This window comes from Lissotriton vulgaris, chromosome 2_1, assembly GCF_964263255.1.
Source record: "Lissotriton vulgaris chromosome 2_1, aLisVul1.2, whole genome shotgun sequence".
Lineage (NCBI taxonomy): Eukaryota > Metazoa > Chordata > Amphibia > Caudata > Salamandridae > Lissotriton > Lissotriton vulgaris.
This window is the reverse complement of record NC_141687.1, coordinates 225,553,942-225,568,752: the sequence shown is the minus strand read 5'-3', so window position 1 is coordinate 225,568,752 and position 14,811 is coordinate 225,553,942. Positions and strand designations below refer to the sequence as shown.

Genomic DNA, 14,811 nt, shown 5'->3' with positions numbered 1-14,811 from the left:
CAGAATACCAAAAAGGGTTTCACTGAAGGAAAGCTCAGGCTCAATTCTGAGTCAGCCGGCTGCAGCACCCCAAGCAGGGGTTCATTGGCTACTTGCGCAGACGGAAGCTGCAACCCGAGAACTACATCAACTCTCAGCAAAAGCTGACCTAGCCTCTGAAGCGAGGATGGAGAATAATAGGTCAGAGGATGGAAAAAAATCAAGGTGACTAGCTTCATCAAGGTCAGAAATCCAATGAAAATCCAGAGGCTGAATCATGTGAGCATGCACATCACCAAAATACCCGGTGACTCCGAGAAAAAAGCAGGGGGCTCCTCCGAAAGAGGAGGAAGATAGTCCAAAGAAGACTGTTTCACCTACGCCGTTGCTGATGTCGACGTGCGTCGAGAAGGCGACACCTGTCGATGCCGAAGTAAGTGCCAACGGATTGAATATAGGCGTCACTTGTGTGAACCCCTAAAGGCTGTGCAGAGGAGCCAAGAAGGAGTCGAACATGGATTTAGAGGGCCTCGCTGACACCAAAGGAGGTCCTTTCGGTGTGAAGTCACACTCCTCCTTGGAGCAGAGAGGCGTGCCAGAGGGAGGCTGAGAACCAAAATGGCATGAAGGGAAAGACAGTAGTCCCTCATCTGAGCCACAGTTGCCTAGGTGCCATTAAAAACCAAGAAGGTGTAGAACAGACACTCGCTCCGACTCTTGAGATTGGAGGGATAGTAGGCGAGTCTGGAACACTGCACGTATGTAGTAAAGTTGGGGGAGGCTGCGCCCTCGACCGCCATTGGCATGACTTACCAAGCGACAGCAAGAACAAAGGACTTCGGGAGCTGGTCCTCAGAGGAAGAAAAGGACCTCGACTGACGAGGTGCCGTCGACCACAGAGCCGCTATAATGGTCATGTGGCACTCCAGCAGTGCAGAAAACTGAATCTGAAGACTCAAGCTGCACCGTTTGGAGTCAGGGTGCGCGTCCAGTCACCACATGCAAATAGGATGAAGGGTCGACATTTAGTCTACAGGACCTCGACGATACCCAGAAGAAAGAAAAAAAATAAATCACACTATTATGTGGTAGTAGGTCAAAAAAAGCCAGAGGTACCACCCTCCGGATCCCTGTGGAAGCGTGGAAAGGAAGAAATGGACGCCAAGGGAGTGCTTATATGGACTCCCATGACGTCAATCTGGTGACTGTCGTTGTTATGGAGTCTCTCGATACACTCTTCTAACGTGCAGAGGTATGCTATAGAACATTTTCCGGATCCAGTCTGGCGCCTGGGGAAAATGCTGAGGTAAGGAATCTGCAGCTAGATGTCTCCATCAGATGAATATATCAAAAGGAGATTTCACAGGGAGGATCACCACTTTAGCTCTTTCTGGAGATGAACAGACAACAGATGTGTAAAACTGATTTCAGGGTATGGAACGAACAACACCATTAGGAAGAAATTCTCATGTCGGTTTGGAGAGCCGGAAAAAACTATAGAAGGCCAGCAGTATGAGATGGCGGGCAAAAAGAGCAGTTATCAAAGTGCAAAGATATATCTGCAAAGCTCCTCATTCTCTTCACGCTGGAAACTCACAGCCAGACTGGTGCCACATGAAGCACTTATATGGCGGATTCTCTGCTTTGGAATCAGAGAGAACTTCTTCAAGCTCAGACAACACCACAAAGAATGAAGTTGAGTCAGCATCTTCGAAACTCCCAACCCAATCTTGTACTATTCAAAAGGTATTGGCCTGAGCCACCAATCTTCTTGGTACCAGATTTTTGAATAGGGATTTGACAGCTCACATACCAATTCAAATAACTGAGGGGTAGTAGCCTGTGCCAAATACAAGACGTGTATGGTGCATGTCATTAACTGTCTTTACCTTTAATTAATAATTATTTTCCAACTCAACATGGCTGATGATTGCCCTGAAAGGGTAACAGTTTGACTTTACCTTGCCTAAATTCATTGTGTAACTTATGGTACCAACAGAAAGGGGAGAAGAGGTCTTTCTTCAACAAAGCCTTTTCTATATGGCAAAATACACATTCCACTCTAGACTCCTCTCTTCTATAAGATGTTATGTTATTTAGGCTTTAAAAGTGCACTTATACCCAAGGGCGCTGAGCACTGTCTAAGTGGTATCCCTCTGCATCTGGACTAATCTGTGAACAACCACATTTTCAACCCCTTCCTGAAACAGAGGAGATTCGTGGAGTTCCTGAGAAGCATTGGAAGCTTGTTCCAGGCATTAGTTGCACCTAGAAAAAAAACCTTCCACCCCAATTGGCCTTTTTTGCGCTTGGAACAATCACTCGCTTAGCTTCCGTGGAGCGCAACACTCTCCCAGGAACTTTAAATTGGGCCCGTTGTTTTATAGGGAGCCAGTGATGGTATCGCAGGCCATTTCTGACTGATTTGAACTTTGGAATGCCTGTTAGCAGCCTAGCTACAGCATTCTATACCATCTGGAGTCTGCTGAGATGTTTCCTTTGAATATTCAGGTACAGGCTGTTGCAATAGTCCAGACGGGACAGAATGAGGGCTAAGACATTGGTCCTGAAACTTTCCTCTGGAATGAAGAATTTTATTTTCCTCAGGGTTTTAAGGAGGAAAAAACTAGTTGAGACCACCCCACTGACCTGGTCCCCAAACGTCAGTGTTTTTTCATAATCACCCCCAGGTTCTTGGCTTTCCGCTTGGGGGATGGGAGGTTGCCCAATTCATTGGGCTACCAGTCTGGTGACCAGAGGTTGGAGTTGTTCCAGAAAATAATCACCTCTGTTTTGCCTGCATTGAGCTTCAGGCAATTTGCAGACATCCAGCCTGTTACTGCTTTCATATAGTCGTGACATCTAGAGTCTATTTCGGCTTCTTTACCCCGCTAAATGGACAGCACAATTTGTGTGTTGTCCGCGTATAAGGGCAGGAAGCGGGCTAACACATATATTAAAAAGCGTGGGACTAAGGGAGGAACCCTGTGGCACCCCACAGGGAAGGTCGAAAGGCTCTGAACTATCCCTCCCCAGTTTTTGACCTGTCAGCCAGGAATGATTTCAATAGGTTCCAGTAAGATTGCATACTTCTACCCAGTTCTTAATGGTGTCAGGTTATGTCACAAGAGTTTTAACAACCTATCGCAGTCAATAATATCAGACATACATATTGTCCCCGAAATATCTTTTTACAAAAGTATTGCTTTGTTGGCTCCAAATTTTCTATTCTGAACTTTAATGGGGAGATATTTTTTTAAATATATTCAGGATACAATATTTATGTCAGACGATATTCTGACTATGATATTCTATCACAAATATTTCAGAGGGAACACACCAGGGGAGAGGCAAACAGTAGGAAGGAAATTAAACATTAACGGCTCCCAGAAAACCACCTTTTCTCGAAGCCCCCTTTAATATTAAGATTTATTTCTGAGTTACACATGATGTCGACTAGTCCATTAAATGTGATCAAACAGGCCTCAACAAGAGTGAGGGAGGAAGAAAGGATAGAAGACCGAATGCATTTTAAAGGGCCACCTGGGTAAAACACAAATGCTCTCTGCGTTTTCTTACTGTAACATTTTCATCACAAAAGCACATTTTGGACTGAACAATATTGGAGTCATAACTCATCTTCCTTACTTTACATTTCTTTAACTAGTTTACAATATGCAATTTGTTACGATAAAACACATACATATGGAATTTTGAGAATAGAAAGTGGCACTAAACTCAATGGTGCAAATGTAATCAAAATGTGAATTCAAGAACAACTGCATACTTTCTTCACTCACCAGATCACACTGTCATGAGTACTTATATTTTCTTGAGACATGGTCAAAAGAAGATCTGGCAAATTAATTTTGACGAAGAATGCAAGATCGCTCGGCTCCCAGCTCATATCCAACAGATGCAGCAGAGAGGTCTGGACACAAGACAAGGCAGGAAGCAATGACCTACAGATAGGGTGAAAGTTGTAGTTAGGTGCTATTCTGAAGATTGGGTTCAGAGATGGGTTACAACAACTAAAGTAAGTGAAGTAAAAAAGACGAAAAAGGTAATCAAATGTTTCAACTTGCTAAACAGATATCCTACTTTGTATTTATCTTGGTAGTTTTATACAAATATACACAAATACACATATATAATAAATGAAGAAAACACATTTATAAAGAAAAGTAAAAAAGAAAAAGAAAAAAGGACTTGGAATAACAAAGAAACAAGTAGTGTATTCCAAAAAGGTCACACATTTCAGTAACCAATTCACCAGAAAGGACGAGTTATTGATAAAGGGATAGGACTTCAGTTTAAAGAAACGGGTTTCTAAATCACTCATAAAAGCTAGAAGTCAATCTATAAGCCTGATGTCCAATGCAATATTATCCCAAATTATGGAGTAAAGCATGGTCTACAGCACAAAAGGCCTGAACTAAGATTTTGGTATGCCTGGCATACTCAATAAAAAAAATTCCTTTCTCAGGTGCTACAGAGCTCACGGGCCAGATAGGCTGGTTGTCCCAAGAGAAAGACCAGAAATATCAAGGAACTCTTACAGAAGGCTTTTAAAGAAGGAATAGGGCAAGTGTACCTTCTAATTATAGTTTACTGACAAGATATTGCTTGTATGCAGTTCCTTTTCAAATGATAATACGCAGAGTAGGCTTTCCCACCTGTGAGGAATTTTCATTGGTTTAAAACATCTAAGGTGTCAGTAAAATCTGCAATCTGTAAAAGGGCTGGGGCTATACAAGTGCACGCAAACATAGATACATGTATATGTATATACTGCAATATATGTATGGTGGCTTTATAGCAGGAAATACAGAGGCATAAAATACAAAGGAATACATTTGAGCATACTACCTATCCAATCTTAAATATTGTGCTAGTGTGGAGGACTGTTGTGCATTTTTATTTTGTGCATCATTAACATGCAAAATACAGTTACACACTTGATTATACAGATATATACACTGATCTAGTACTGTTGTTTTAGTTAACAGCCTCTGCATATTTCACTGTTTGATATTTCTGCAGCACATAGTCAAGCAGAACATTATTTGTTTGTTTACATTATTATTGTTGTTCATGGTGTTGATGAATCTTCACCAAACTGCAACTATTACTTCGAGCTCTTTCTACTAGATCACCATACCCGAATTCATTCAGAATACCATGCTGTTGTTCATGTATTTTATTTGCTCCACCAGCTCAAGATGGTATTAGCATAGAGTGGGCAGAATAATTAGTCATGAAGTGGAATAGTGCTTAGGTGTTAAGGCAATATGAAACGTGATGAGACTGTACTCGGATTTGCTACGAGTGTAACATTTTTGATCATACCATGATGATTCTGCAGCTCTGTTAATTTCATAGGTGAAAATCATGTGTAAAACTCTCCATTTAGAGGGTGAACCAGAGACGTTCCTGTTTTACTAGAGATGTTGTCAGTTTCTCTCCTGGTTTTGCTGCCCACTTGGGACTTGGACATTTTTTGATTTTGCATTTCTATGTATGCTTTGTTTGCTGACAACCTTCATGGTACTGGCAGCAATAATTGAGATTATTTTAAATACATCTTTAAACTATTCTTCCGATCTAGAACTTGGTTACTGAGTGGACCATTTTACTTAATTGGCTGTATCTCCGATACAATGTATGTTATGGAAGCTGGCCTTACCTCGGGAAACATTACCTTATGAAATTGGGGTTAACATTGTCTTTGATTCATTGAAGTGTGGACGTTCTGTTGAGGTAAAGTTTTGGGGCCTAAAACTGCAGGGATCTCTGTGCCCAAACTAGGAAAATATCGTAGCCAGAAGATTGTGTACCAAAATATTGTGACGGTAAGCATATCTACAGATAAGTGTAAATTTACTATACTTAACTCCACACATATATCTTAACAATGTATTTATCTTCCTGGTACGTAGATGTGGAGTTAAATGTAAATATATATTTACCTTTATGAAATGTTGGTAGTCTATATTCTGGCTACAATATTTTGATAGTACAAAATGTTTGTGCTTGATATTCATATTTAATAGAGAAGCATGCAAACATGAAATATAGACAATATTTCAGAGGTCTCTGTGAAATATGGACTCATCATCATAATGACAGATAAAGAACCAATATGCAGAGCTGTATCATTGTCACTAGGTTTATGCAGCAATGGTGGACCAAATTGTGCAGCAGAAGATAAATTGGGTTGCTGGTTGGGGAGGGTGTGAGCCCTTCTCCAGCAATAGGCACAATCTCCTACTGGGTGAACCACAAAAGTCACTAAATTAACTTGTGCTAAACCCTCTGGTAGTTTGCCCCAAAAGCAGCCAGGCTTAACTTGGAAACCATGTGTAAAGTATGTATGCTAAGTATCAATAGGAGAGGGAGGAAAGGTACTGGAGCCAGTTCACTTCCCCTAGTATATATGTTTGAATGAAAAGGAACTAGCTCTGGAGTAGGTGCTCCTAGTGTTTGTTTGTATTGAAAGGAAAACACATTATGTTTTCAAAAAAGCCCTCACTCACACACCTAGTTGGTGACATGCTTCATCATTGTGCCCCATCCAAGGCGCCGAGTGCACCTCGGGTGTGCTACGACGTCTGGATACAGCGGAGAGGGTATTGTATTGTGAGAGTGCAGAGATAGTGGATGGGTGGATGTTAAAAAACACTGTCCTATGGGTCCTGCAGGGCAAAAATTACTATTTTAATGTATGGGCCCTTGGCAGAGAGTAAAAACGAGAGGCGGATATTATAGGAGGTCTAAGGAGACTCCAATATCCTAGTCGGTCAACATGGTTCAGCCATGCTCCGTTTACTGGTATGGCTTTCTTCAGGACCTATGTGTAGTGCAAAGTGAGAGGTCTTAAAAAATGTTTTCTAAAAGATCAATTATGTGACCCACGCTCTAAGGTGTGATATGTGGTAGAGGAGTATTTCCTCGAATGGCGCATTCTAAGGTAGTTTTTGAGAAATGGTACCTGCTTCGGCCACCATGGATCTCCGCCGTAGATCCATGGTGGCAGCAGCAGGTACCGAGCAGGGCTCTAGACCTTGACGAAAGTGTGACTACAGGTCGGGCCTCCACATGGAACTCATGGGGCATTTCTCAAAAACTACCTGAAAATGCGCCCCAGAGCAGCACCGCAATCCTTCTCCTGAGTAGAAAAAATGATCGGAAGGGTCGGTCTGAGGGTCGAACATTAATACCTGGTATCCACTTTCAAGTGGGAGAAGCTTCTGGGGTTTCCTGCTACAGAGGTGTCTGGAACGTCTTGCCTGCCTGCCCTGGTCCCAGTCTGCCTGGGGGCACAAAAAGGTAGTATGATGCAATTTGTGTGTGAGCTGAGCCAGATCCTTTGAAGTACAAGTGTGGTAGGTGACAGCTCCGCATCGGGTCCCCCATCAACTTAGAGGTGGTCCATCATGACAGCACTCAGACAGTCTATTGTGATGTTGCCTGGGATGAATGCACAAAGGCCAACCGCCAACTACACCTAGTCATGTGACTCAGGAACAGACTGCAGGGATCAAATGGTTAGGGACACAAAAACACCAACTTTCTAATAGTGAAATTTTACGTTTACGACTTAAAATCAGACTTTACCATTAAAGAGTATTTTAACTTACAATTCCTCAAACTTGACTTTACTTTCTGCTCACAATCAATAGTTAGCACATATTACAGGTAATAGGTTAACCCAATGTTAGCCAACGGAAGAGGTAAGACTCACAGTAGTGAAAAAATTATTTGCGAGTTTTTCCAAGACAGTAAACTTAAAAATGCATGTCCAACTTTTTAACTACCGTGCACCCTGCCCTTTGGGCTGTTTAGGACCTAACTAAGTGGTGACTTATTTATATATGTATACCAATTTTTTTTAACTACTTCACTAGAACAATTGAATTACACTTTATGAGTGCATGAACTTGTAACAATAGCCGAGAAAACATTTGTTTTCTTGACCAGAAAACAGACCTTGGAGGTTCAGGCAAGTTCAGAGGAGATGTTATGAACAAGCAAATGTTGACGGTGCAGTAGTCATGTTATGTTGATAGGCTATAAACTCTTACTGGTCGATTGTTGCTGCACTGCATGGGGTCTCCTGAAATTTTTAAAACATTTTATTTGTGAATCTTCTTTTAAAAAAGGCTGATAAATATTAATGTTCCTTCATCTTCTGGCCTACAGACTAGAATATTTACATTTTGTTAGGCTTTCACATTAGGTTAGAGAACTGTCACTTGTTTAGCAGTGTAACTCCATCTATTCTCTTTATTCTCTCTCAAAGAAGTTGCTTAATCAAGAGTACATCACAATATTCAAAGGTTTTAATGTAGCATTCAATGGCTGCTTTCTTCTCAGACATAGCCATCATGGAAATAATTGCTTATTGATTTTGATGGTAGAATAACAGCTTGCCACTGAAAGATCATGGCTCCAAGCTTATCAGCAAGGATGAACTATGCAACACAGATTATAATATCCTGTCAATATTGAGCCTGTTATTTGGTCAGACATTCTCTTTCACTATTTCATCAAGTCTTGCTTGATGATCCTGCAAAAACCTTTCTATGGTATCCCAAAGAGAGTTTTTGCATCGTCCAACCCTAACTTCCACCAGCTCAAGTGGCAGCTGTGCACTTACGAACTAAATGAATATAGATGTGCACAGGCTTTGTTTGTGAAAAGAAATATGAAGATGCATCATACTTTTACTGCTCTTGCAAGACCACCAAAAGATGCTGAGTAGACTCATGCTCGGCGAGACTAATAGGTTTTCAATGCCGTGAATGAGATTTTTACTTGAAAGGGGTAGAGAAAATCTCCATAGTTGAACTACACTGAAAAGGACTGCGGTAGACTGCCATTTTATCATTTTGGGTAAATTCTACAGTCACTCCCAGAATCCAGCCCTCAAGCAGACTTTTGGACCAGTCATTGAGAAAAATGCCACAGTGAAAGTTGGAGTACAGTTTATAGAAATTGTCTGACAATTCCCAGCATCTTGCTGGCTATGAATAGTGGCATCCTCAGTTCATGAGATTGACGCGTGCCTCAATGATGAATTCTTGGGCAACCTAGACCTCTCACTTTTGTCGGCAATGTAATCACGAATTTCTTCAAGATAGATTGATCTTTCAAAATCGATTCACCTCTCAATGTCGATCCATCATTAAACATCAATGCTCGTTTCAAAATCAGGCTTTCAATTAACATGGAGTAATCTTTTGAGGCTGCTAGATCTTTCAAAGATGAACTGGACTTCAACATCTTTGTGAAAATTACCAATAAGTTTTTATAAACCAATACATCCTTCAATGTCTGTGATTCCTCTGACATATGGGGGATAATTCAACATGACAAGAATGTAGGTGAAATGTTGAGGCTTAATGCACCTACAAGGGGAGTCAGTGTACATAGCTATGTACACTCAAGTGGAGAGAGGCTTTTTGCTAAGCTCCACATTAGCTTAGGACCCAGACTTCTGCCGTAACAGCTTCACACAGACGCCCCAAGATATTGCAGCATAGATATACAAATGCTGCGACACAAAAATAAAAATGTTGTGACATTATTGCGGCACTATTTTACTCGCATCATTCCTTTTCCGCCTTAAATTAAGGGAACCTGTTTTAGTTTTAGAGTGATCCAATTTAAAATAGGCATGTTTAAAGTTTCTACAGCTCTACAGTAGCACAGCTCCAACCCTAACCTTGTGGGAAGGGGGCATATTTCTCGATGGGATGTTCTAGTGCCCTGGATCCATGAGGCCAGACACCTCGTCCTCATGCAGCCTAGTGCGTAGGATCGTAGTGGGTGGAGAAATTTGTGGTAGTGGAGTATGTTTTCCACAGCCACGTAGGCATTAGGTAAATCTTATACAAATAATACGTAGTGATGGTCTGACCAGACATCACAACTCTGCCCCAGTCATCACAAAGGAATGAAGTTTTGCAGTGATGGTAATGAAAACGTGAATATAGGATGGCCACAATTTTCCATATAGTTTTAGAGGACCCATGACCAATTCAGAGCACCAAGTAGACACCGGTATGCTGCTGCTGGGTGCCCTTCTTCTGGTTCCACCCGAGCAACCCATATAGATTTAGAGCGCCCGCCGTCCTCTCTGAATTGCTGCAGAGAGGGTTTGTAAATGATTTGCTCTGAGGACTCCGTTCATGGATGGTTAGGGATGGCAACTGCATTTGAGCATCAAAGTAGTGCCACACCACCAGTTCCTCTGAAGAATTGTGTGTATATTGCTTCACTATACCAATCTACCCATTATTTACTTCATATGTTTGCAGTAGGCCAGTTTGACTCACCACACACGTTCTTCCCTTCCCAGATCTCAAGGTTCAATTCATAATAGGAGGAGGCATGGTCTGACCCAGGGTGTGAATTTAAAGTGTGCATGTATGTGTGGCTGTTTGGTGGGCTAGCTGCACATGCACACTTTATTGCTGCTTTCTCTGCAAGCCAATCTGTTCTCCATTAGAGAGCTGGGGAACGAAGACTCTAGTACACAGGCCTGTAATTGAGTACAGTGTTACTATGGTCAAACATGAGGATAATGAATCCAGAGGGCATGCAAGGCCTTGTAATTGGGATTGCCTTTCCGAAAATGTCATTGTAGTGTCAACGGGGAACCACTGGTCAGAAATCACTTCTTCATACTGAGATATGGTCCTTTTGTATGGCCAGATAGCTCCTCTAGCTCCTGACTTTATTCTATTTAGAACTATGCCCCTGCACGAACCCCAGCTAGTCCTCTAGGGAGGGCCTCGATACCTGGAGCAGCATTGCCAACTGGGTGCCCACCCTAGATTTGTGTTGGTGTACACCCACAAGGTGTCCTCGATTCCACAAAGTTAAGAATTAAGAGGCGAAAATATCTGTTAATTATGTTTTCACAACAGTTTGTCAGTCTTGTCAAAAATATAAATATATATTGGCTCACATTCTCCCAAATTTCTGTAAAAAGGAATGAGTTACTTACCTGTAACTGCAGTTATCCAGTATTGGTATCTTTCATAGATTCACATGCCTGAATCATTCCCCGTCGTCGGGATGGGAGTCCCTGGTACATAAATAAAGTAATGTCACATAGACATATATACATAGTAATGGGCCAGAGGCCTCTCATTAGTAACATACCCATGTCCTTTTGTGAAAAGGACCAAACTTTGGCAAAGAGCCAATCAGCTATCACCACCCTCTGGAACCTTCCTGGAAGGAGCTCTAGTCCCTCAGATTTTCGTAAGCACAGTGCTAAGTAGGTATATTACTGAGAGAACTAAAGTGAGCCCTTCCAGGGGAGGCGGTGGGTTGCATGTGAATCTATGAAAGATACCAATACTGGATAACTGCAGTTACAGGTAAGTAACACATTCCTTGTTCAGTATTAGGGTATCTTTCATAGATTCACATGCCTGAATCAGAGAAGCAAGCAATGATAAGCACATTTCGAAAAGTACCACATAAAAGCTCACTAGATAGTAACATATCACATGTGAAATGCAAAAGGTACCAAAAGGCAATATGAGAGAGACATGTGCGAGAATACAGTAGGAAGGTGGGATGAAAAAGAAGGCTCACCTCTAGTGAAATAGATGACGGAGCACAGCTTATCCCACTGCTGCATCTTTCATAAGTTCAGTATCCAAGCAGTAGTGCCTGGTGAACGTATGCTATAAACACAACAATAGTCCCTGGCAAGAAAATACGTGCCAATAAATATAGACTCAGTCAGTACTATATTGGTGAAAACGTACCCAGCCGGGCAGAGGTTTTCAAAGTTTATGTTTCAGTCAAGAAAATATCAAACATATAAACACCTTCAACAAATCACGTAGGTGGGGCACAAGCCTGTACCCAACCACGAACATACATAGACAACAACATACACAAAGGGCTTGCAAGGCAAAATCAACAATCTCTGTGAAATTCCAATTATAAACAGAGAATTACTTGTGGGTACCATTACATAGTTATACATTGAGCATTCCAGACGTATATGGTACACAGTGGGTCGACGACGTTTCGGACCCCCTTGTTAAATAATGGGGTCCATCATCAGGACAAAGAAATGGTTGCCTTTTTAAGTTTTAAGCCTCTTTAGCCAGATTGGTACTGGGCAGGCTCAAATAAAAGCGCGCTGGAGGTTCGTTATATCAGAAGAGTGGGAATCCGGAGTGTCGGATATGGCAAGGGTTAATTCCACTTGTCCCAAAAGTTAATTCCACTTGTCCCAAAAGTAAATACACGTGTCCAGGAGCGGAGGAGAATCGTTCCGCATGTACCTTCCGAGCCGGGAAATGTCGGGAGCGCCGAATCGCGCTGGATTCCTGGAACCAGGGGGGGGAAGCCGGGTTAGTCGGCAATGCTGAACTTCCGGGGTCCATCATCAGGACAAAGAAATGGTTGCCTTTTTAAGTTTTAAGCCTCTTTAGCCAGATTGGTACTGGGCAGGCTCAAATAAAAGCGCGCTGGAGGTTCGTTATATCAGAAGAGTGGGAATCCGGAGTGTCGGATATGGCAAGGGTTAATTCCACTTGTCCCAAAAGTTAATTCCACTTGTCCCAAAAGTAAATACACGTGTCCAGGAGCGGAGGAGAATCGTTCCGCATGTACCTTCCGAGCCGGGAAATGTCGGGAGCGCCGAATCGCGCTGGATTCCTGGAACCAGGGGGGGGAAGCCGGGTTAGTCGGCAATGCTGAACTTCCGTAGTTATCTTCCTCCAATTGTGTAGAAAAGACGAGATTCTTCCTCCAATCTTGCATGGCAGAGAAGAAGTGGAGACCTGTGGCAGAGAGAAGTCATTGTCTTCTGGCTGTGTCCTTCTGTCTTCCTCCTTTACCACGAAAGGAAGACTTTGTGTAAGACGACTGTTGCTGCTGTTGTCGCTGTTGGTATTGTGGCCAATATTGCTGATTTGATGAGTAAGAGGAACGGTAACCTTGAAAACCTCCTCTCGTATTAGATTGTCCTCTCCCTCTTGAGCCACGAAAAGGAGGACGCTTGAACTGTAGGGTACCCAACGCCCTTGCCCTATCCTTTTTAATTCCTTGAAGCGCCTTGAAGTGCCGAAAAGAAGCTGGCCGTCGTAAGGCATGTCAAGCACCTTAGTCTGCACCCCCAGACGGAAAGCAGTAGCCTTAGGCCAAACCTGGCGTCGCAACACCGCAGCCCCAGCCAGTTGGCGAAAACCCGTAGATGCGGTATCCATTGCACAATCGATGATTTCTGAGGCAGAGCGTTCACCTTCCAAGAGAATTGTCTTAGCCTCTTCCTTCTCTTGCTCTGGTAAAGATCCCAAATATGGGGCAATATAAGCCCACATTTGACAGGTATAACGCCCTAATAGTGCCAAAGAGTTGGAACGCGCACTGTTAAAGCGGATATAGAAGAGAAAGGCTTCCTAATATTATCTAATCTTCTTCCGTCTTTATCCGGAGGAGCAGTCAGTGTTGCAGAGGGATTTTTAGATTTCTGCTGCGCTGCCTGTGTGATGACTGAGTCTGGTTTAGGGTAGCCAGTCAGGCAAGCTGGAGCAGTGTCCGGAGCCCTATATTTCTTGTCCAGTCTAGGCAGCACTGGGGGCAAGGAAGAAGGGTTTTGCATGATCTTAACCCCCTGGTCCTAAATGTAATCGATGATAGGGATGGACCTAACAGACTTTTTGAATGGTTCCTTAAAGTCATAAAGGAAGCAGTCCTGTTGAGTTGTCATAGGAATTTTGAAACGCAGAGCTGCTCTTTCAAGAATGTTATGGAAACCCCTGATTTCCTCAGGGGAGAATCAGCCTGAGTAGGCACCGGGGATGCCGGACAGGGAATAACATAATCGTCCCATTCATCATGTGTCGATTGTGAATCACGAAGTTCCCCTTCTTCATGTTGTTGTTCCTCCTCTTCATCATCTGAGGACGGCGGAGGCTGTGAAGTGGCAGGGTCAGGCTGAAGTATCAGAGGCGAAGGCCGAGGCCTAGGAGGCGGAGAAACCACTGGAGGTGGCGGAGGCGTAGCCGAAGATGGGAACCTCTGTTTGTAATCAGAAATCAAGAACTGAAGGTCAGTAACCAAAGATGCTGGCAGAAAAACCATAGGTTGAGGTGGAGGCTGGTAGTCTTCATGGTAATCCCCCTGCTCTTCCTGCTCCTGTTCTTCATAATCCGAGCTCTCGTGATATTTGACATTCAGTTCAGATGGACTGGTAGCCGTCCTGAACATTGAGCCATCATCAGAGTCATCCTCGTCTAGGAGATGCGCAGGCGGGAAAGCTTGGAGAAGTCAAGGCCGGTGTCAGCGTGCGTTTAGTAATTTTAAGGTGAACATACGCACTTTGTATGGTAGGTTCAGTTGCTGTCGACGAGCCCGTCGACGGGGTGGTCATAGACGATGGGACGTCGACAGCTGATCCAGATGGTACCGTCAACGATGACGTAGTCGACGGTTGCGGCGTCAACAGGGATTTCGTCGTCGATGGCTTCGTCGACGGTGATGTCTTCTACGTCGATGGAGCCTTCGGCCAGGACGACGCAGTCTTCGTCGACGTAGGTGTGCTCGTCGACGCCGATTTAAGAGACATCGCCGACGACGATTTCTTTATTTTAATCGTCGACGAAATGGACCTACCGGTCGACGACGAGGAAGTTGTAGATGTCGACGTGGACATTGAAGAAGACGCCACAGAAGTGGAGATGGTATTCGTCGACGTAGTAACAGGTAAAGCTGACAAAGTTGTGAAAGGATTCTTGAAGGTTGAAGTAGAGTCCTGAAGAGAAACCTTCACAGGCAAGAACTTAGAATGAACCT

The 14,811-nt window shown here is 43.2% G+C and overlaps 1 protein-coding gene across 1 annotated transcript in view; it reads right to left on the bottom strand.

Moving 5' to 3' along the window:
• Positions 1–14,811, bottom strand: part of ZZEF1 (zinc finger ZZ-type and EF-hand domain containing 1) — a 1,733,356-nt gene that overhangs the window by 898,572 nt on the left and 819,973 nt on the right. The window contains exon 32 of the mRNA XM_086954803.1: positions 3,780–3,941. Within this exon, the coding sequence (XP_086810929.1) occupies positions 3,780–3,941 (162 nt within the window). The remainder of the gene's footprint in view (positions 1–3,779; positions 3,942–14,811) is intronic.